Consider the following 20922-nt stretch of genomic DNA (forward strand, 5'->3'; position numbering starts at 1 on the left):
AAGCCTTTTTTATCTTCTGTCGGTGTGGACAGGTTTCCCTGCCCATGCTGGTGTAACAGGTCTGCCTTGTTCCCCTCCCAGCGTTTTGTGCAAAGGAAATTCCAGAGCAAATTTGTCTCAGATGATACTGTGTTTTGTCTCCATATATTTAAGTATGTATGGATTAAGTTCTCAGAATGTTCCCATACCACTATGTTGTCTGGTTTTGCAATGAGGTCTGAATGGGCATAAGTCTAAGGATGGTGGGCTTTGGCATCCCTTCTCTGAGAGTCTGTGGAGGTATAAGCCCTTGGAAGATTGTGGTTGTGCTTAAGGCAGCATGGCAGACTCAGGTATTTATGTGCATTGGCAATAGCAGGAAGGAGTACTGCACAAAAATGAGTTGGACAGTATGTCTTTAAAATGTTATGAAGTCAATTCTTAAAAGTAATAACTTTCAAGGATGAAAAAAAGCATTGCCTGCTCTCTGCCTCCTTTCAAAGGCAACTGTGTGAGGAGCAGCATTCTACTCTTAGGTTCAAATCAATGGAACTAACTAGGACAAAAATAAACGCAATTCAGTAATTAACGTTTGTCTTCACTATTGTTCTAAATGTTGGAATCGCTTCATGAGTCAGTCTCTTCTCCTCTCTCCTTTAGGTTTATATCCAAGCGTTAGGGAATGAAAGGAGGGCTGCATTAATCTAAAGTTTAAATCTAAGAATTGCCCAGCTGCCATAGCAAGGACTATATTCTGTCATCACAAGGATCCCAGCAGATAGCTTTGTTCCTCAGGTGAATAAATTTTTTTCCTGTTGTAAACCTTTCATGGACAGATGCAGCAATAAATATAAGATAGCAATCTGAAGCCCTTTTTTACATTTCTTGTAGCTGAAAAGCAGGAACGTAAAATCAGATTAAGTGACACAGCTCAAATAAATGATGTTACAGAGGAAGACGAGCACAAAATAAATCTTATGTCTCTGGCAAGGAAATGAACCCATTTTCTGCAAGGCCCCCATAATTGCTACACTATCCCACATTGACATAAAGACAGGCAATTAGATTATTTTTCTGCGTGCGTGTTGACTGTATCGGTGACAGATGGTGGATTTAACATTCCTGGATTTGGGTTGTTTTCTAGTTTGAAGGACCAGCTAGATTCCTGCAGTTAGTTTTAAGGGTTTCTTTTTTTTCCCCCCCCCCTCCAGTTGGGCAGTTGACTCCCTCTACATGGTCAAAACATGAACATAGGCTTTAAAAAAAAAAAAAACAATAAAAAGCGAACAGCTGGGACAGAGCGGTGAGAAACGGGGGACGCTGGGCAGGGGGGGCCGCTGCGCCGCGTCCTTCAGTTAGGGCCGCGCCTGCGCGGTGCCGCGCCGCCCCCCTCCCCAGGCTCGGGCCGCGCCTGCGCAGCGCGCGGGAGCTGTCAAGCTCACCCCCCTCCCCTCCGCACCCCGCCTCTCCGCGCGGCGTTGCTCGGGCCATTTTGCGGCGCGATGAGGCGGGAGCGGCGGTGAGCAGCGCTCGGCTCCGTCGTGCTCCGCACCGCCCCGCCGGGGCCCGGCTCGGTCCGGCCCGGCTCGGCACCGCCTGCGCGGGGAGCGAAGGGGAAGGAAAGCCAGCCGCAAGGAGCGGAGAGCGAGATCCCGAGCGCCCCCCGCCCGCCCCTCAGCGCCGGCCCTCGGCGGCGCCGCGGGAGCCATGAGCTGGGGCACGGAGCTGTGGGTGAGCGAGCGAGCGAGCGAGGGCGCGCGCGCGGGGGGCCGCGCCGCGGGGGAGCCGTTGCGGCCGTTGCCGCGGAGCGCCGCGCCCGCCTCGTGTCATAACGGTCCGCGCGGCGGGGCGGCGGCGGCACAGCGGGAAGGCGCCCGCCGCCCCCGGCGCGGCAGCGGCGGCGCCCGGGGCTCGCCGCGAGCGAGGTCTGCCCGTCCTAGAAAGTTTTACGTGCGGCGGCTGCTGGCGGGGAGTCCTCACCCGGGGTTTATTTATTCCCTTTAGGGAAATAAATACTGAGCCGCGCAAAAAACAAAAGAATCGCAATTCTAGAGCGGAGAGAGGCTTTCAAGCAGAGGCTGGTGTGCGTGTGTGTGTGGCTGGAGGAGAGGCTCAGAGGTGGATTTATATACAAGGGGGTCCGATTTCAGGAGAGGGAAGCTGCAGGGAAGAGAAGCCATATGATAACATTTCCCTTTGCTGCTGCTAAGGGTTTTCTTTTCTTGTTCTTTTTTCCTTTCCCCACGCTCCTTTTGCAGGAAGGACGTTTTTATTAGAAGCGTTTTCTGTTGTGTGCGAATAAATACGTTTTTCAAGGTGAAGAGGATTTAAATGTGTAGACTCCTTGGTCGTTTTTGAAGTGAACCTGGAAAGTGGGAAGAAAATACGTGTTTGGCTTACATGGAAACGTTACTGTGAAAAATCTAGCTGTTAAAAGGCATGAGAAGTGGAACGGTAATAGTAATTTTTAAATGGTCCCTTGCTAATCTGAGAAAACAAGGGTAGGCAGGTAGAAGAAGTCCTAAAAGGCACAAGAGCAATATATACTCAGTCACAAAGAGGACATGATGCAGCCATGTTTGGCAGCATGATGGTGGAGCATGGAGCAAAACCTATTATTGTGGGCTTGTAATAACGGACTGGAAACTGTGCATGCGGTTAATAAATTAATGAGGGGCCTTAAAATTTTTTGGACGAATCTATGATTTGAGGGGAAGAGGGAAACAGAAATGGTGTTTTGAATGGGCAAGTCAAAAACAAGTGATGGAGTGTCATCTGGATTGGAAGGTACTGCAAGATTTCAGTCCTGTGTTCAGGTATTTATAATTGGTATTCAGTGCAATTTAAGATGTGAACATATCTAAGCTTCTAAACTGTCTCACTGTGAAAATGGCTATTTTAGCTGTGCTAATTGCTGTCTCTTCCAGATGCGTTACTGGCCGGTTCTGACAGACAGTTAAGTAAGCATCCCATTTTGATGTGACACCCATGTTGTAGTTAGAGTTGGTGAGAACTGGATAGTAAATTAGGGAGCAAACGCTATATGTTCCAGAGAAAGAGAGGTGATACATACTTTAAAATATTGCAGTGATGCTAAACTGATTCATCAGTATTTAAACACCTCTACTGCATGGAAATTTTTATGGGAAGATCTGTAATTGCCGTTTTTTTCTGCACCTTGGTTGTTTGGAAGGGGGGAGATTAAATAATCTGAATGGAATTAAAGTAATGAGTATGAGTCATTATAAGACTTTAGAAAAATAAGTTCTGAATTCTCAAAAAGGACTTAGTTATTTTTACATTCTTAAGAATGTGCAAACAATACCGAGATCCTTTTGCACAAGAATAAATGAGAAGAGTGCTTATAAATAGTTGCTTCTATTCTATGTAATCTGTGCAGGTGTCTATGCAGTCATATGTTTGTATTCCGTAACAGTTAGGAACTGTTTTTGTAACGGTTTTTGTTTTCAGACGTTTTGTAGGTGAACTACTGTCTTTAGTGTCTTCAGCAGAACCAAAATGCCATTTTTCATGTCTTCAGTGTACTTTGAAAAGTGTAGCAGGTTACTGGGAAAAGGATTGAGCGTTCAGATTGAGTGATTCTAGATGCAAAACTGGTAGGAGTTGCATTATTTTAAATTGGGCAGATCTTCAAAAATGTGTCGGTTCCCAGTGTTCTGGATACCTAGGCCAAAATACTGATTTCTCTCTCCATGCTCTCCCCTTCACAGGGAAAGAAACTGCACAAACAGCCTGTGTTTAATATATGCCACTGATGTTCGTTAATGATAGTGTTCTTTAAATAAAGTTCAATTTTTCTTTATCTTAAAACTTATTTAAGTAGTTGGGGAATGGACATCTAAAAGCAGGAACTGTAAAGGACAAATACTTATTTTACAGTGTTACAGGTGTATGTTATGCAACCATTTGATGGATTGGAAGTTGAGGCAGTAACAAGCGTTTCCAACTGTAGCTTAGCAATTTGAAATCTATTGGAAAGGCTAGCATTGTTTGTGCTCGTCTACCAGACTGGGTGCATATTCGTGGTTCACCCCTTTAAAGTTAACAAAGGAAACGTAAAATCAAGCTCGCTCTTTAAAGCATATCGAGCGTTAATGCACAAGAACTTACGTAGAATTTCGGTTCGTTCCTGCCAAAAAAGCTGATTGCTGAAAGCCTCGCACTTCAGACGAAATAAAATCTCTTCAGCAGTATGTAAGCTATTCCCAAGACAGATTTTTAGCCGTCTGCTATGATGTGAGTATATTGTGTTCCTCTGTCTTGCAAATCTGAAGTTCCTATTGAGATTTTACTTGAATCACAACTTCCATTCTGACTTTGGTCTGAGGATTGGCCCTGTGAGTGTAAGTGGACCCAAACCGCTAAATGTGTTAGAGAGACTGCTGCTGCATTTATATCCAGTATCAGGTTAAATGCTCAGGATAATGAGATCAGCTGGGGCCTCCAAGCAATCCAGCGTTACAGAGCAAAACCTGAAGGTCTCGCGTAACAGGCTGTTTGCAAGTTTCCTATATGTAAGTGTGTGAGGGTTGTACAGGATAGTGGCTGTGCTGTGTGCTATGCTGTTTGTGCAGTCTGCCTAACCCCTGCAAAAGTCTTTCTGCCTACCGTACTTGAAACATGCTGGAGGGAGATGTGGTGGGTGAAGGACAAAGTACAGTCATAAGACCCACTCGTTTAGTTTTCACCCCAGTTCAGGAGTAGCTGTAAGCTGTAGGGGCTAATGGGTGGGATATTAGCATAGATACTTACTTCATATTTGATTCTTGAAATGGGTGAGAACATGTTGCTTAAAATTGATATTTTTCTAAATGCTTCTGTTAATCTAAGTGGTAGGTAAAGATTATGTATAGCAGTATACAGACCCCGCTCATAACTTCAGTTAACTATCCTTTGGGGACAGTGGGCTGTAGAAGCATCACCTTCGACCTTTTCCTCTATTGGCTGATGAGGAAAACCGTAGGTATGACACATCCAACTGTTCTGAATGGTCCTTCAGCTAGTAAAATGTTAGTGTGTTTTCATGGTCTACCTACCAATATCCTCTCGTGTGGGATCAAGCCCTTGAATAGCAGGTGGTAGGGACTGCATAGCAAACTAATCTGAAACTAACCTCAGCACTTCAGTTCTTATCCCTTTATGGAAAAGGCTGTGACTGTGTAGTTGGTATATTGAAGGGAATGAACTTTCTTGATGATTACTTTTGGTACTTTGTGTAGTTTGAGGGAGCTACATATACATTTGTGGTTAAGTGGTCCCTCTTTCTCTGTGGAAAAACTCTGGCTCTCCAGAAGAACACTATCACATAGCATTACAAGTGCAGGCAGTAAAGCGATTAAATGTGGGGAGATTCATCTTTTTGTTATGAATGTTTCAGAGGTGCAGGTGCTGTGTGGTTTGTTTGTTTGTTTGTTTGTTTTTTTAAAAACCAAAGGCCAAGATTCGGGGATGGGGGGGACACGATTTAATTAAGATCTCCTTTGAGCTTTGTAAAAGGCTGGATGTCTGCTACCAGCTGTCCTTTCAACCGGTTAGAAGGTGAATATTTTGTATTTGCTTAATGTGACACTTTAAGCAAAGGGCTTTGTTGGCTAACTCTTCACATGTCTGATATTTTGGGGGCTGTGCCTTGTGTTTTTAGAGTGTTCAGAGATGGTTTAATACGCAAAATGCATTTTGCGGGTATGGTTATATTGTTATATGAAGTTTCCATTTATAAATATGTGAATTATTTCTAATGAAAAGCTTAGAGAGTATTTTCCGTGTTAGTAATTTCTTAAGTCAGAGCGTTACAACAAAAGGGATTCTTGTAGACCGTGTTCTGTTAACTATGCCCTCATTGTCAGACAATGAAACATTGGTGCAACTGAGAACTTGAAGGTGCACTTCCTATCTGTAACTGATATCATTTCCTCTTTCAGTACTTAGGTCTCTATTTCATCAACAGAATTTGCCTTTAAGCAGCTGTAATCTTAAATTTCCTGAATTTGCTTGAATGCACTGTTGTTCTTTAATAGTACTTGTGATATATGGGTGTTACGTATAGTGATGACTCGCATTCTGAAACTGTCAGGAATACTTAGGTGTTTCTGACCTTGATGGTATTACGTAGTCTTGTTATCTGGGCGCTGTAGTCAAAAGTGATCGTCAGTGAAGGCTCTGTTCTTGTCAGCTTGTTCCCTACAAGAGGATCTGCCGAGCTAGGTTTGATGTATTGGTTCTTGTCTTAAGCCAACATCTAGTTTCATTGTATGTACCGCTGTAGCTCATTGCATAAAACTAAATCTTTGTTCCATGCTCTCCCCCTGATGCACGTGCAGATGCACACACACTTGCACTTGCAGACTCACACACACATGCAGTTGTTGTTTTGGGGTGTTATCTGTTGCGCTCCATGAGCGAAAGGAGAAGAAACTGGTTTCTGATGGGTCAAGGGCACAGATTAAAAGTATTCGCTCTTGTATGCTAAATCACAACTTAACTCTGATTATGTGTGGTGAGAGGGTTTCCTTTATATAAGGTGATGGGCCTAATCTCCAAAAGATGATTGGATGAACTGTAAAAGATCCTCTTTTAAGTGGTGTCAAATGCTCTTCCAAAAAGTGAGTTTTAATACAAATTGGCTCCAAATTGGTGCAACCTATTTGGCATCATTCAGACGACTCTTAGAGGCAGAATTTTGCATGCCTGACTCCTTTCCCTCTGCATTGGGTAGAATTTTGGTTCTATTTAGTAACATGTTAAAAATTTTTGTGTGTTTCAAAGGGGTTGGAATTTCACCCACAAAAGTATACTCCCAGAGTAAGGTACTGAAAGACAAATACAGTGTGAGGTTGAAAAAAAAATTGAGGTCAGGATTAAATGCATCATGTTTATAATTTTGGCTTTCTTGTTTATTCTAAGGCCCTTTGTAAAAGTCGTATACAGAATGCTGGAGATGTGCACCTCAAAGCAAAATAAACTTTTAATTAGCTAAGTATTCTATATAGTTATTTGGACAGTTATGAGGTGTCAAAAATGTCTGACGCTAACATCTTGCTCTTATTCTGCAGTGGATCACAGGCTGTTTTAAGTGGTCAACCTGTATACGCGCATTACTACTGAGTGAGAGTGTATTATTTATAGAAATGGTGAATCATTACACGGTGTCTTAATTCTGCAGTGCACACCTTCATGTATTTGCCCAGCTCAGGTGGTATTTCAGGCTGCAGCAGCAAGTATCTATCTGTGTTCTAAAATTAATGCTGTTATAGTCCTTTTCCTTAGCTTAAAAGCAGTTGATTTTTAAAAATTAAAAAAAAAAAAAAGTGAGAGAACTCCCTTGCTGCTCTTGGAAGTGAGAGCTGGGCTGTAAGAGAACTGGGTTAACTGTGTGAGCCCCCTGGATAGACCCCCTTGGGAGTCTTTCTGCTCAGTGTCTGGAATTACCTTCTGGTTTTCTAAAGGAGTTGCTGGGTCTTTAATGTATGAATGTCTGAGCAATCTCATTTACCAGTCTACTTTGCTTTTAAGAAAGACGATTTCTATAATGCTGTCGCTGGCCTATTCTTGTATTTTCTACCTATTCATTAAAGAACAGGGGATTTACGATCTTTCAGCATGAGTCAAGACTGCAGAATACTTTTTTTCCCTTTTCAGTCACAAAGTCTTCCCATTTGTATTGTGGGCGCCCAAGATCCCCCACTTTCATGAACCACGTGGGAAGGCAGTCAAACATGAGCCGAAGTTGTTTTTGGACTCTTTGCAGCTCATTAGCATTACTCATGTTGTGAAACATTCTTTTAAAGCAGATTTTTAAAAGCCATGCTTCACAGGAAGAGCAGGAGCCATTGTTGCACTGTAGCTTAATAACCTGCTTTCCGTTATCTTTGTTGTTGATTGCTGGAGAGGTAACCTGCTAATAAATTTATGGAAACTCTCTTTCAACCTGTTTGAAATGATGTTTGTCAGATTGATTATACGATGTATCTAATCTAGCTATCAGTCCAACCCTCTGTTGAGAGTTTTCTTAGCGTTCATATAAATGTTTTAAAATAACTTCCCCCTTCAAACATACTCTTTTGCTTTTCAGATGAAATTTCTCTTCCTTCCTCCCTCAAACTCTGCTTTTCTATTTTGTGCATTAACTTTTTACAATGAGGTAGTTAAGCTGGCAAAAGTAAAGGAGCTGTTGTCTCAACGTATTGCCGTCGTTCTTTCCAAACAATGGTTTTGGCTGTAAAGTGGGAGAAGGAGAATGGTGCTATGGTGTGTTTTACCCATATGCTATACATGTATATGTAGTATATGACAGGATTAGTCTTTCTTCTTCTCAAGCAGGTACATTAAGGGTGATTTGGATCCCTTTGGGATTTAGCATGATTGCTTTTCCTCCACGTTGTTTGGATAGTCTTATTAACCTGGTCAGTATCTTTTGATTCAGTTTATTAAGGATGATTTGTTGGTATTTTTCAAAGCTTTTATAACTTCTAATGTTTCTTTTTGTGTCCTCCAATGAAAAAATCTAGATGGGAGTTCTAGATTATTTACATTATGTAGTGATATAGTTAAAATGGTGCAAGAGCTAAATGTTGACTGCTCAGTGATAGTTGCTGATTACTGAAACAGGCATGATTTAAAGCATGGTGAAGTAGCAGTGCTATTGCAATGTTGTCCTTTACCCATGTGGGGAAGACTCAGCGTATTTGAAAAAACAATCCAAAGAACACTGAACTCCCCAAACGCCCTCAGAAACCCAGTAAAGGAATAAAACTTGACATAAAGTCTGGAATTAATGCCTGGTTTAGGAGGACGGTCACCAGTGAGCTACCAAGTCATCTACACAGTCTGTAATCCTGAGGAAGTGCTGTAGTGGACTATGACTACTGTTGCTGAAATAACGGGTTTTTTTTATATTGAATGTGTGTCATGTGGACGTCTCTATTTGGTATTTATCAAGGGTTTCTGCTTTGTAACTAAAAAGGAAGTTTTAAAACGTAAGAATTTGCATGGTACAAATTTAAAAGGGAATTCTTTCCAGCATTTCCATACTGAATGTATTAAGATAAGGTTAAATTCTGTCCTTACTTAATAGTGGTGCAGGCTATGAGTGCTGCTAATGTATCTGAACGGAAAGAGTGGTTTGTAGCGTTTACACTTACTCTTCTCTGAGCACTGGGCACAGTTTCTCTGATATAAATTATTCACTTTTTAATTTGAAAATTTTACTTGTGTTGCACTGGGTATGTGGCTATACAGTTGAGTACTGCCTATATGACAGGAGAATGATAGTCTTTTTACAGAGATACTGAGAATGCTGCTTTTTATTAGCTGACCTCCTGGATGTTTTGTTGCTCAGCTCCTATCACCTCTGAGAAATTGCGTATTCGATGCCTTGGACTGTTTTCTCAGTTTCAGCCTCTATTCTAGACAGAGCTGGTAATTCTACTTATTATGAAGGTTAACACTTTCTGTTGAAATTTTCTGTTTTCTACGACTGAAAATTTTTTTCCAAGGTGGAGTGCTCAGACTGCAGTTTTCCTTTTTGTGTGCATGCCTCACGTCCTCTGTGTTTCAGTTGGGTAGGATTATTCAGTCGTAATCAAGAACAGTGTCTTGCACACACTGAATGCTGATGCCTCTCTTGGAAAGCTGTAGTGCTACCATTCATTGGAGCAAAGTTTTGAAATTTGGCAGGCAATGACTCTTGAACAGGGATGTGCCTTTTGCCGTTCCTGAGAAAGTCTGCCCAAATTAGGCAAACTTGTAAGCTTTTGGAAAAATACTGCTTTGCGTGTACTCAGTGGAGACATTAGTGCTGAAATCCTCAGAAGTTCCAGCGTGTGCTGAGTATGTTTCAGCCTTGGAGGTTTTGGTGTGGGACCTTGCTGTGCAGTCACCCACACAGTAATTGAACATGCTTCAGTCCAGTCCTTGCAAGAGTGAAGCCAGACTTTCCATATAATGGCTGCTCGAGGCCAGGGTGGAGTCGGGCAACTCTTGTGCTCTCACAGGCGACTTTATTAGCACCCAGCTGTGTGGAGGAGAAAGCTGGTTAGAGCACGTTGGCACAGAAGTGAGGTCAGGACTATATGAGGCAGGAATAGTGTGGGTCAGAGAGTTGGGAGAAAGTGGACTACAGGGGAGAGGAAGAAGGGGGTCAAAAGCATGGCTGCGCTTGAGCCGTGCTAAAGGTCCATCTGACTGATTACGCTTCTGTGGCAGTGATGAACAAGGGAAGAGTATAGGAACTGAGCAAACTAGGAGCAGTTTACATGTACCCAAAGGTGATGAACTGGGGAGGAGGTGCTTGGGAGCAGATAAGGAACTAGCTGATTCAGGAGTCTGAACGTGGTGGGGAAGGAGGAGTAGAGCTCAGACTAGAATCTCGTTGCAGAGACGTGGAGCTAGAATCCATTCCTGAGATTGGAGTGATGTGCCAAGAGTGATCGGAGTGGGGGATCATTTGAGGAGAGACAACTGGTATTGGCAAGGGTTATGGTCCTGACAGTGAACTCGGGAAGGATGAGAGAACTGGGACTAACTGAGCACAAGGACGTTGTGGAAATGAGTTCAGGAAGGGAAAGGGAGTTTAGGCCAAAAAGTCGCAGAACGAGTAATGAGGAGACAGTATAGCTGGGAGCATGGGGGGAGAGTGGAATTGGATTCTGGGTAGGGCAGAAAGGTTCGGTGACATTGTGACTTGCTGGTGGACAGAATGTGCAATAGGACTAGGGCATTAAGAGTGGCAGGTCAAGAATACAGTGGGATCAGGAGGCAGAGTACTAGGTGCACAAGGGGAAGGAAGTGTGAGGCAAAGGATGAAGACTAGATAAGAAACAGGAAAGAGACAAGTACTGGAGGGACCTAGCTGTTCTTTTGCATGCTTGGCTTTGCAGCCTTTCTATTTTCATGCAGCTCTCTTTGTGTAATATTTAGAGTTGATTTACTGGTTTGAATGTATGCACATTGATTTCTGTGGTTGCAGTTTGCCACTTTACTCGCTGTGGAAGAATGACCAAATCCCAAAATGAGAACTTTATCCAGAAGCGTGTGCGCTGCTGTTTTACATCCACTCATTCTATGCACAAAGCTTTGAGGAACTGTCTAGCAAATAGACTTAAAATTCACTTAGATAATATTTTTCACTCTGCATTATGTTTTCTCATATGCAAAAAGCTACTTTAACACATTTATCTTGTATTTATAAAAAGAAAAAATGATTAGCATGCAGCAGCGAGTGAATGAAAGTGTGTGTTTTATCACATAAAAGTTAAGTGAGGAAGGGAAATATTTCATACCCTCATGCGGGCTGTGGATCTGTCACAGTTTGGGCCTTATAGGGGTGGCATTCATTAAAGAATATGCAACTAAGAGTTTCCTGTAGTGAGAGGAAAGCTGGCAGTGGATGAACCAAGAACTGTGATACAGCACTACATAAATGTCTTTTCTGCCTGTCTCTTCCAAATATAACAGTCTGAGATGCTCCTGCTTGTGAATTGTCATGGGAAAAGCCTAAGAAGAAGGGTTAGAGGAAAGGGTTATGTGGGTTGGTCAACGACCCTTATTTCCTTATAGCTCTGTTTAAAGTGTGAGACAGGTTTATGTTTCACAGAGGATACTTTCTGGCATATGTTCTTAACATATGGTCATAGCTGAGAAACTCTGTAGCCAAGTTTTATATCAGTTTTTGGTGTGTGAAAAATTCTAAGCAAACATTTCAGTAATGCATACATTGGTTGGTAGTTTCATTGCTGCTTTGCTCAAAGCTGCTGTCATCAGCTGGTCAAGAAGGCTGCATAAGATCTGCTTGGAGAACAGTCTGCCCACAATGATCCAGCCATTCAGCACATTGAGAAGAGATTACTGTTGCATGCTTTACCTGAAAACCAAAATCGTAAGCTAGGCAAATACACCAGCCTAGCCTTTAGGTAATGAGAGTGCATAATCACATGATACGTATGACTCTGTTCCTATTTAAATCAGTGCCCCAGGGATTTACAGCCTTATTTTTGGAATGGGGGGGGGATAGGGTTGGAACCTAGCCATTTAAAGACAAAATAATGTTTGTGTGGCTGCATGAGGCTTGTGAAATGCAATAAAGTAACCCAGCAAACAGCCCTGGCAAGGCAGAAGCATGCATCCGTTTCTGGTACAGCACAGTGAGAATTACGAGCGCTGCTGTGCCTCGTCTGGATGCCCCTGGGCTGTTTTCCTGTTACCATCCTGGCTTTTGCTCTAACTTTTGTCTGCCTCATCCTAATGCTTCTCTTATGTATAAATATATACAGTTGTTGAAGACTTCTTTTCTAGAGGTCCAATATGGTTGGTATGAAACTGTCTTGAAATAGGAAAGCTGTGCTGGTTGGAAGAGGACAATGTTCCGCAAGAGGCGTGCTGTTGTGAAACACAGGCACGTAATTTAAACGTTTTTGGAGAGTGATTCTGAGTATTTGTTGATGATCTTTGAAGATGCTTTGTCTTGAATAGAAAGCTCAGATATAGTGACAGCATTTAATGTTTATAGGAGTCTGAATTGTTCTGTCTAACAAGCTTTCTCTGCACTATGCTTTACAATATAAAATGTTATTTGGTTATTAGCAGTTCAGCTGAGGTACTTGATGGTTAGGAACAATGTGACGAAGTAGTGTTTGAGCATTCTGTTCACACAAAGATCAGAAGACTGTTTTTGTGATATACTTGGTTTTTTTTATGCATATGGGCATAGAAATTTACATAGACTTGAATGTGAAATCAGATGTTGGCTTGGTGTAATGGTATCTTTGTGGTTTGTTTGTGGGTTAACCTCTGGGAACAAAAAAGCCTGGAATCTTGACAGGGTAGTAAAAAGCTTGAGAAATTTCTCATGCTTCTGGAAGAGTTGAGCAAATAAAATAAAAAAAAAATCAAATCAAAATAGGGAAAATTCTTGCATTCTAATTTTAAAATAGTATTTTGAATTAAGTTTTTTTTTTTTTCTTTGTTCATAATACATTGGAATGTGCTCTGTTTGGAAGCCACTGGTCAGTGGAGCAACATGGATTTCCCTCTGGCGGCAAGTAATTCATCTAACCTCCCCAGCTGGGGGTGGGATTGATTCCTTAATCAGAATAGTAACAATCCATCCTGGAGCTTCCTCAAGGTATTAGGGTTAAATTAAACAGTCTGGAACTAGTATGTGAGCCCTAATGCACTTTGAGAGGCTTTCTCGGATAAGGAGAATTTTAAAAATAATCAGAAAATGAACCCAAAACAAAGAGAGAAGCCACAGGCACAAATCATCCTTACAGAAGGGGGCTAATACGTCGTCTTTGTGTGTTACAGTGCTTAATGCTCAGATTCTCTAAGGGAGGAAAAGAAGAAATGTATGAACTACATAGTTCTATTCATGGCATTGCATTAATAACTTGTTTTCCATCCTTTGTATGTGTGTTCCATTTCCAAAAATAGATAGGGACACAAATACTAAATTTGCAGAATTAAGCTTCTTGAAAAGCCGGGAAATACACATTTTTTTACAACAGTTGCTACTATGGAAGTGTAAGCTCCTACGCGTATTGTATTATGTCTTATTTTGCAGAATTTTAAGATTATGTCCACTTGTGTGCGTTTAGAGTCGACAGTTACAGGTGAGTCTCTTGAGGATAAAAATGTCACAGCTGATTTCGGCTTTTGCTGGAAATCCTCTCAAAACAAAACAAAGGGGGGGGATGGTGACTACATGACATTTCTTCTGTCTTGATCTTTGATCTTAGCCCTCTTGCCTCATTCCACCTCAGTCTGCACACCGAACTAGGTAAGCAGTATTTTTCCATCTTACAGCATATTCGGATTCTTTCCATAAAATAAAAAATATATCCAAAAGGCCTGAGGACTTTATGAAAGTTGAAATAGTTGAGAGTGACTCTTTGTTAACAGAGTTTGTGAAGGCATATTTCATGTCCCTGGTAGAAATTGGCAGATGCTTCACCTAAAAGAAATACATACATACTTGTCTTCTGGTGACCTCTGGTTTTGGAGGTGCTCTGCTAAAACATTCTAACATAACAAACTTCCTTGATCCTACAGGTTCATGGCCCACCAGTTTATGAAACTCCAGCCAAATAGGGCTGGAACTCAGTCAAAACTCTGTTTTAGGCAGAGATAGGTTTAAACTTCAGAGTTTGTGGGGAAAAATAGGCACTTTACTTTCCCTTTCTTGGCTGAGGGCAACAGCATTTCTAAGTCAGCCTTTGGACTAGATGTATAGGTTTCCAAAGACTATTTTAAGTGGCAGGTTCTGTCACTATGACAATTTGAGAGCACTGAATGGACCTCGTTGTCTTTGCTGTGGGAGGGGATGCTCTTATCAAGTTATGAGAAATTCCCTTTCTTTCCCTTGCCCTCTGTATACATAGGTAAACATGCATTTGTTTTCCTCATTTTCCTCTCCCCTGTATCAGTCTGGTTCAGAGAGCAAACTTTTTTTCTCTGCTTGGCAGATAACACATCTGGTAGATTCAAGATCCTTTTTTTTTTTTTTTTTTTCCTTGGATGACTCAACTGTTCATCAAGCAAATGGTCTATCTCTGGGTTATAAAATAGTTGGGGAGTCATGGGACATTCAGGAAACTGTGCCCAGATGCTCTGGTTGCTGTATGAAGATCAGTAACTCTAATCCATGCAAGGCAAAGGTTGGACAGGAGGTTCCTGTTTGTTCTGCTTCAAACAAGGACTTTTTTTGTGTTCACAGTGCTCTTTAATCCAGCAAAGTTACAACAAAATATAATGGGTGAAAGCTGAAGTGAAGTACAGATATGAGGAAGAGTGAAAGTGGAAGAGGAGGAAGGCAAACTTTTTTTTCCCCTTAGTGAGTTGAAAGTCTATCAGTTCCTTGATCCACTTCCATCACAGAACAGCTATATACCAAGGCTGAATTCTCTAGGTCGGCCACAAGCTTTGGAGATCTTTGGCCCTGTTGTGCCACAGGTCACGTGGATTTGCTGTGGCTGTCACCCTTTGGCTATGGGCTTTTCCTTTCACAAAGTGTACGAAGGTCAGAGTTGCCATTGGTCAGTAGTCCTGCAGAGGAATTTAATCTGAGACTGACTGCTTTGAGTGGCTGTTGATACTGCTAAATGCTTGTAATAGTGACTCAGTTCATTTTGCCTATGATAGGTGCCCTCGTTTCTTGAAATGGCCTTCTAGGTAAGCGCTTCTGAGATGAGCGTTCTGAAGATTTACATTTTGTGTCTTGTATGTTTATGTCTTGGAACTTTTGATTTTAAAATTGGTAAGCTGTGTGTTTTTCTTCAGCCTAAACAGAAAAGTACAATAGAATAGGAATGATAAAGGTGGAAAGAAGGCGTTACAGACCAAAAAAATATATTTACCTTTTGAGATTTTCTCTCTCATGAAACTTAGCTTTTTTTTTTTTTTTAAATTGTAGCCTTTTAGTTTTAGAGAGAAGATAAAATCATGGGATGTATTTTTACTTTTCCACAACTATCTCTTCTAATATGAAGCCCTTATGATAAGCACCAAAATAACTTTGTTTCACAGAACGTTTGCACTTCTGTAGAAAGTTTCTCAGATTACTTGCCTTTACTATTGCATCTGTTATTTTAGAAATAGCTTGTATCTTGTATCATGGTTCAACTAAAGCCCGTTTATAAAAAGGATCTGAACCTTATTCTTTAGCCCTTACTCCTGTGAGTAATTTCAATTATTTGAGGGCAGAGAAGAGGTAAAGGGCTAAGCTTTTTGTTTAAAGGCTATGCACCAATTTTGTCTGTTTACGTTGTGGGTCTTTGGCTGTGGTTTTTTGTTTGTTTTTTTGAGATTAATTAGAAATTTAGATCATTACGCTTAATTTAGTAATGCTGATGCTGCTCTCTGCACATCTGTCACTCTGTTTGCATCAGTTTCTCTGCAAGGCAGGGCGCAGTGTTCAGAACCTGCAGCCTAATTTCAAGCATGTTCTTCCAAAGCCTTTATGTATGTTTATCCCTACTAAGAAACTGTTCTCCTGTGTTACACTTCAGTCTTGAGCTCTGGGAAAACAGATTGCCTTTTTCTGATGTTCTGCAGCAGGACCAGTTAGTTGTTTGATATCCCACCATCTTCCATTGTCACCCCCCTCCCCACTCACGTTTTGCCTTCCATCAGTAGATTATTTATACTCAAAGGCATTGTTCTTTTTTGTGCATCTCTTGCATTACTCAAAAGGTTAACTCAAGTCACCATGCATTTTAGAATTTAAAGGTTATGTTTCCAAAACTGCCAAAAAAGTGTAGTGTGATGACCTCATGCAGGCTTGAGTCTCCAGTCAGGAAATGTCACGTTTAACGAAGGAAGCTTCCTAAAGACTGATGGAATATTCCAAGTGTCACAGAAGTAGAAATAATTTCTTTGAATCTAAGGCTGCAGAGCACTGGAAGGAGACTTGCTAATAGTAACTTTTTGGGGAGACTTAATTGCTGAGGTTTCTGTTTTATTATATGCTTGTAACAACAATTAAATCCCTGGGAGCAAGAAACCACGTATATTTCTCCTCAGAAAACACCAACCAGTTTTAATGATGATTCCGCAGAAAAGCAATAATGAAAACACCTCTGATACTTTCAGTTTTTATCAGTTGAGCTTAGATAAATATATTTCATAGACTAAGATGTTTCTATTGACATAATATGGATAAAACTGAGATTTTTAAGAGACTTAATGAGTTCATGTTATGGGGCGGTCTCATTGCAATCAGCTGTTTGAATTTAATGTTAATTTTCAGGAAGTGTTATTTTAGCAAAAGTTTGTTTGGATATTTTTAGCTAAAGGCAACTTCATTGCATGTGGCTCATGGCAAGAGACTGTTTAGAAAGTACTTGGAATACTTCTGGAAGTATGGTGATGTAAATAGGAATTGTCCTCAGCTTATATGTGAAATAATAATAAAAGAACAACCCCCTGACTTACTCCCCTTAATGGTAAGTTTTTTGGTGAAATACATGTGGGATCTGATTTCCTTCCCTCTCCCTCCACCCCTATTATGATCCAAAGTAAAATTATGAGAACTCAAAGAGAAGCTGAATTTTCTGCTACTTTAGTTTTCAGATACATGACTGGAGGACAAAATTAAGACAGGAGTAAAATATCCTAAAGAGCTAAGTCCGCGTAGTGCTATAGGTATTGTTGTATGAAGGAGGTGGGTGGCAGGCTGCATCGAGTGAATGCCAGTAATAAGTGAGTCCTTTGAAAATTACTTTCAAGTTTATGCTTTATGTTTAACTTAAAAACAAGTGGCGAGCAGTTATGTGCTACTCTAGCAACTAGTACATAAAGATGGAAAGAAAAGTAGGAGTGGAAAGCCTTAGGATTTTTTTTAAAGTGAAAGAGAGTGAGTATTGCAAATTATCACTGTTGTTGTTGTTTTCTGTTGTTGTTGACTTGTGGTTTGCAGTATTTTAATATAGTGGAATTACATAGTGATCATGACAGCTGCCAGCAGTTCTCTTTACTTCACGAATGCATTTCTGGTCATGCAGTGACTTTGCATGTTGCAGGTCTGGCCACTTCATAGGATGCGCACCTACCACATGGCCAAAATGCAGGCCTGCGAAGAGCTGAATAACATGGTGGGACATGCATGCCACCATTGTGATAGTAAGTGATGTGCACGTGTACTGCGTTCCTGCGGCTGGCACTTGCCTTTTGTTGAGTGTACTTTTATTCTGGGCATGCGAGTGATACATTTGTCATGAAGGAAGATAGCAGTGGAACTTCCAGCCTAATAGGGGTGTCGGGAAGGTTGCTGTGGTGCAGATGATTTGTTCTTGTTTGGATCCTGCCTGCAGGTCAGGTGTTCTCACCATAGCCTCTGGGACTCAACCTTTTCTTAGGTGTGCTTTGTGCAGGAGAACTAGCTAACAAAAGGCCTACTTCCTTTTGTTATGAATCTGGGAGGAGTTGTCATAGTAGTTGTGGCTGGAGATCCTATTCTTGTTGGGCTAGTCAATGTGTAATCCATACATTGATAAGCCCTCTCTTGCAGATTGGGTGATCTGAGTTAAAGACAAGCAAGATTGGAAGGATGCGACACGCTTCACGCCCAGATGTGGAACTGGTACACAGGTCTCAAACCGCTCACTTCCATCTCATAACTCTTCCAGTCTGGGGAAAAATAGTAATATGCTCTTGCAAATACATTTCTTACAGAAGTTCTCACTTATTGTAACATCCTAAGCTTGTGAATAGTAATTTTTAACTTTGACTCAATACAACTAAAATAGAGGGTATATATTTTATTGTACCTTTTTTAAATTGAAAATCAATGTAGTATGCTGATAGATACCCCAGATAGCTTCTCTTTAGCAGAATGGCTGCATTACTTAATGCTATTAGAAGCATGTCCAAGAATTACTTCTCTAATATACTAATTAATTCCCTTCAGATAAATAACCATTGAAAAAGGAAATATAACATCAATAGGTAAGGACATCTGCCTAAAACCTTCCAGGTCTAGACTTCCAGAGTTGTGTGTGGGTGATACTCGCGCATCCCTGATAGAGAATAGAATATGTTTTTATTTTCATTTAAGGAGTTAATTACATACTCCTGAAAGGCATAATTGTGAGTTACCCTACACAACCATGCTCAAAAACAGTATATTGTGGGAAATAGCTTCATCCCTCTTCATAGGCTGTTGCATTGTGAATACACGTTTGGGCATTCCCAGAAAGACAGTTTGTTTCCTGTGCAGGTGAATGAGATAAGCTGAGCTCCACCTTTCAGCGCTCAGGCTCCTCTAGTTGAACCAAATGTGCGCAAGTAATTCTGCAAATGAGCTGTTATTTTTCTCTTGCTTCAGGAAGGGGTTAGTCCAAGAGACTGAACTCTTACTCTGCTCATGACGCTGTTTCCTGTTCTGCTTCTGGAACAGTGCAGCTACCAGGTGACCCAGATTTATGCTTCTCTTGCAAGGTGCCAGTCTTTTCTTGAGCTACCTGTGGTATTTTTATAAGTGAACCAGCTGCGTTCATCATTATTGCTCTGTTATCAGCTGCTTGTTTTGAATAGCAAGCTTATGGGGAAATGAATTTGTAACAGATTTGCACATAATTTGTGGGTGCTATTTGTTCCAAATACTCTTTTAGAGTTAGAGCATCCATTACCTTCTGGAAGTAAAGTGAACGTTTGTTAGATTTCCTCCCACAATACTGGTTGGAAAAGAGCAGCACTGTGCTTGCCATCCTTTTTGTTTCGTTATGGCTTGTTACTGCTATGATAGGAAAACACAAATAGCACGTTATAATGTTCGCATTCCCTTCCTGTTTATTTTTTTGTTGTGGTAGTCGTCTACTTGATCTTACTAGAACATGAGAAGAATGGAAACAGGGTTGTGTAGCTCTAGAGTGTTTTATTCATGAAATTTCACCACATGTACTTTGTGCACAGCAGGGGGTACGTGTGATGGTGTTGTGGTTCTGGCTCTTTTTTGTGGCGTTGTCTTAGTAAAGCGATTAATAAATATTTCTGTAGAACATGTGCCATAATACTGACTGAAAGCTTGATCAGCAGCTCTCCATAACTTTTATTATGAAGCTTTTATTAACATTGAACCCTAGTTCATTGTGTTACTTTAACTAATAACATCGTGGTTTATGTGGTGGTCTTTGGTTTTGTCTGTCTTTAAGAGGAAATGCGTTTTATCATTGTCCTAGTAATCAATGCAAAGTACAGCAAGCTGCTTTACGCTTAAGAAACTGTAGCACCCTTTCAGAAAACGTCTGTGGCGCCTCAGATTTTTTCAGCCTGCTAACACATTCAGAACACAGGACAAGCAGCTTAAGATCTGAATGAGATTGTTCACCAAATGAGTTGGTGCAGCATATTAATTTGCTAGCACTTCTAAATGCCTTCAGTGTTACAAGAGTCTGCAATGTCACTAAAATACCAAGAGCTTTGTTAGCTCTAAACTCCTTAAAAGAGTTTTAAATTCTTGTCTGCCTGCTGTAGCCTTGCCAACTTCATAAAGAATTTCAAGATCTGTGTTTGAAAAATGTTGTGCATCCTGTGCTTAGCAAAGTTAGTAAGACTCTTTTCCTGGGAGCATTAGTGGTCTTGGAGTTTCACTGTGCTCTAGATTTTATTATGTAGCTCACTATTATATGAGGCTCCTGTTAATGCTTTTTACATAATGCCAGTGGCATTACATTGCAATGGCATTAAATTTATCGTGTGTTTTTAAAATGTATTTAATCTCAGTGGATCATCTCAGATTCATGTTGAAAGCAGTTCCTTTCATGGAAGGTAGACTAATAGGTAGACTATTAGGTAGACTAATACAACATAATTTTAGTAAGACTGAATACAATCAGCCTGATGTTTTAATATGTGCTTCCTATTGCTCTATCTGATATCTTTGATTTAAAAATTGGTATTTAAATGCCAGAGTGGATCTGATATGAAGCTGAACCTTTTTTCCTCTTTATGCATAAAACCAGAAGAATTTGAAAGCACTGCTCTATCTGGCAGTTCCTGGAGAGGTGCGAAGTGAAGAGATTTTTCAGACTTCAGAAAGTTTTAAATTTTTTAGAAGAATTTTTTCTGTCTTAAGATGGATGTTTTTATTGAGAGATTGAGCCCCAACGTTTCAGTGAAAGTTGTCTAGATGGGTAAAGCATAATTTTGTTATCTGCTGCATCAGAACTTCAGTTCAAGTTTGAACTGGTAGCAAGCAATGAGAGCCTTAAAAATTGCAAAGTGAATGTCAAGTTATTGCAGCTGCATACACGCTGATGTTTAGGAATGGGATTTTTAAAAAATAGTTTGTGCTGTCCTTTATTTCAATGATACTGGACTTAGGCCAACGTGCAGTACTGGGAAGTGAGACGGGGAAAGAAATGGTCAGACTGGTGAGACAGAAACGTGTGGCTTTTCCTCTGAGCACTGATAAGCGCTGTCTTAAATTGT

The 20922-nt window shown here is 40.9% G+C and overlaps 1 protein-coding gene across 38 annotated transcripts in view; it reads left to right on the forward strand.

Moving 5' to 3' along the window:
• Nucleotides 1–1284: 1284 nt before the first annotated feature.
• Nucleotides 1285–20922, forward strand: part of FNBP1 (formin binding protein 1) — a 104150-nt gene continuing 84512 nt past the window's right edge. For 21 of the 38 annotated variants that reach the window (XM_068914867.1, XM_068914872.1, XM_068914865.1 and 18 more), the window contains exon 1: nucleotides 2706–2795. In XM_068914867.1, the coding sequence (XP_068770968.1) occupies nucleotides 2721–2795 (75 nt within the window). In that variant the 5' untranslated portion in view covers nucleotides 2706–2720. Of the gene's footprint in view, nucleotides 1711–2237; nucleotides 2434–2705; nucleotides 2796–20922 lie in introns of those variants that run through there. The other 17 variants (XM_068914884.1, XM_068914886.1, XM_068914893.1 and 14 more) reach the window with 4 other exon arrangements.

Source organism: Struthio camelus, chromosome 20, assembly GCF_040807025.1.
Source record: "Struthio camelus isolate bStrCam1 chromosome 20, bStrCam1.hap1, whole genome shotgun sequence".
In the NCBI taxonomy this organism is placed as follows: domain Eukaryota; kingdom Metazoa; phylum Chordata; class Aves; order Struthioniformes; family Struthionidae; genus Struthio; species Struthio camelus.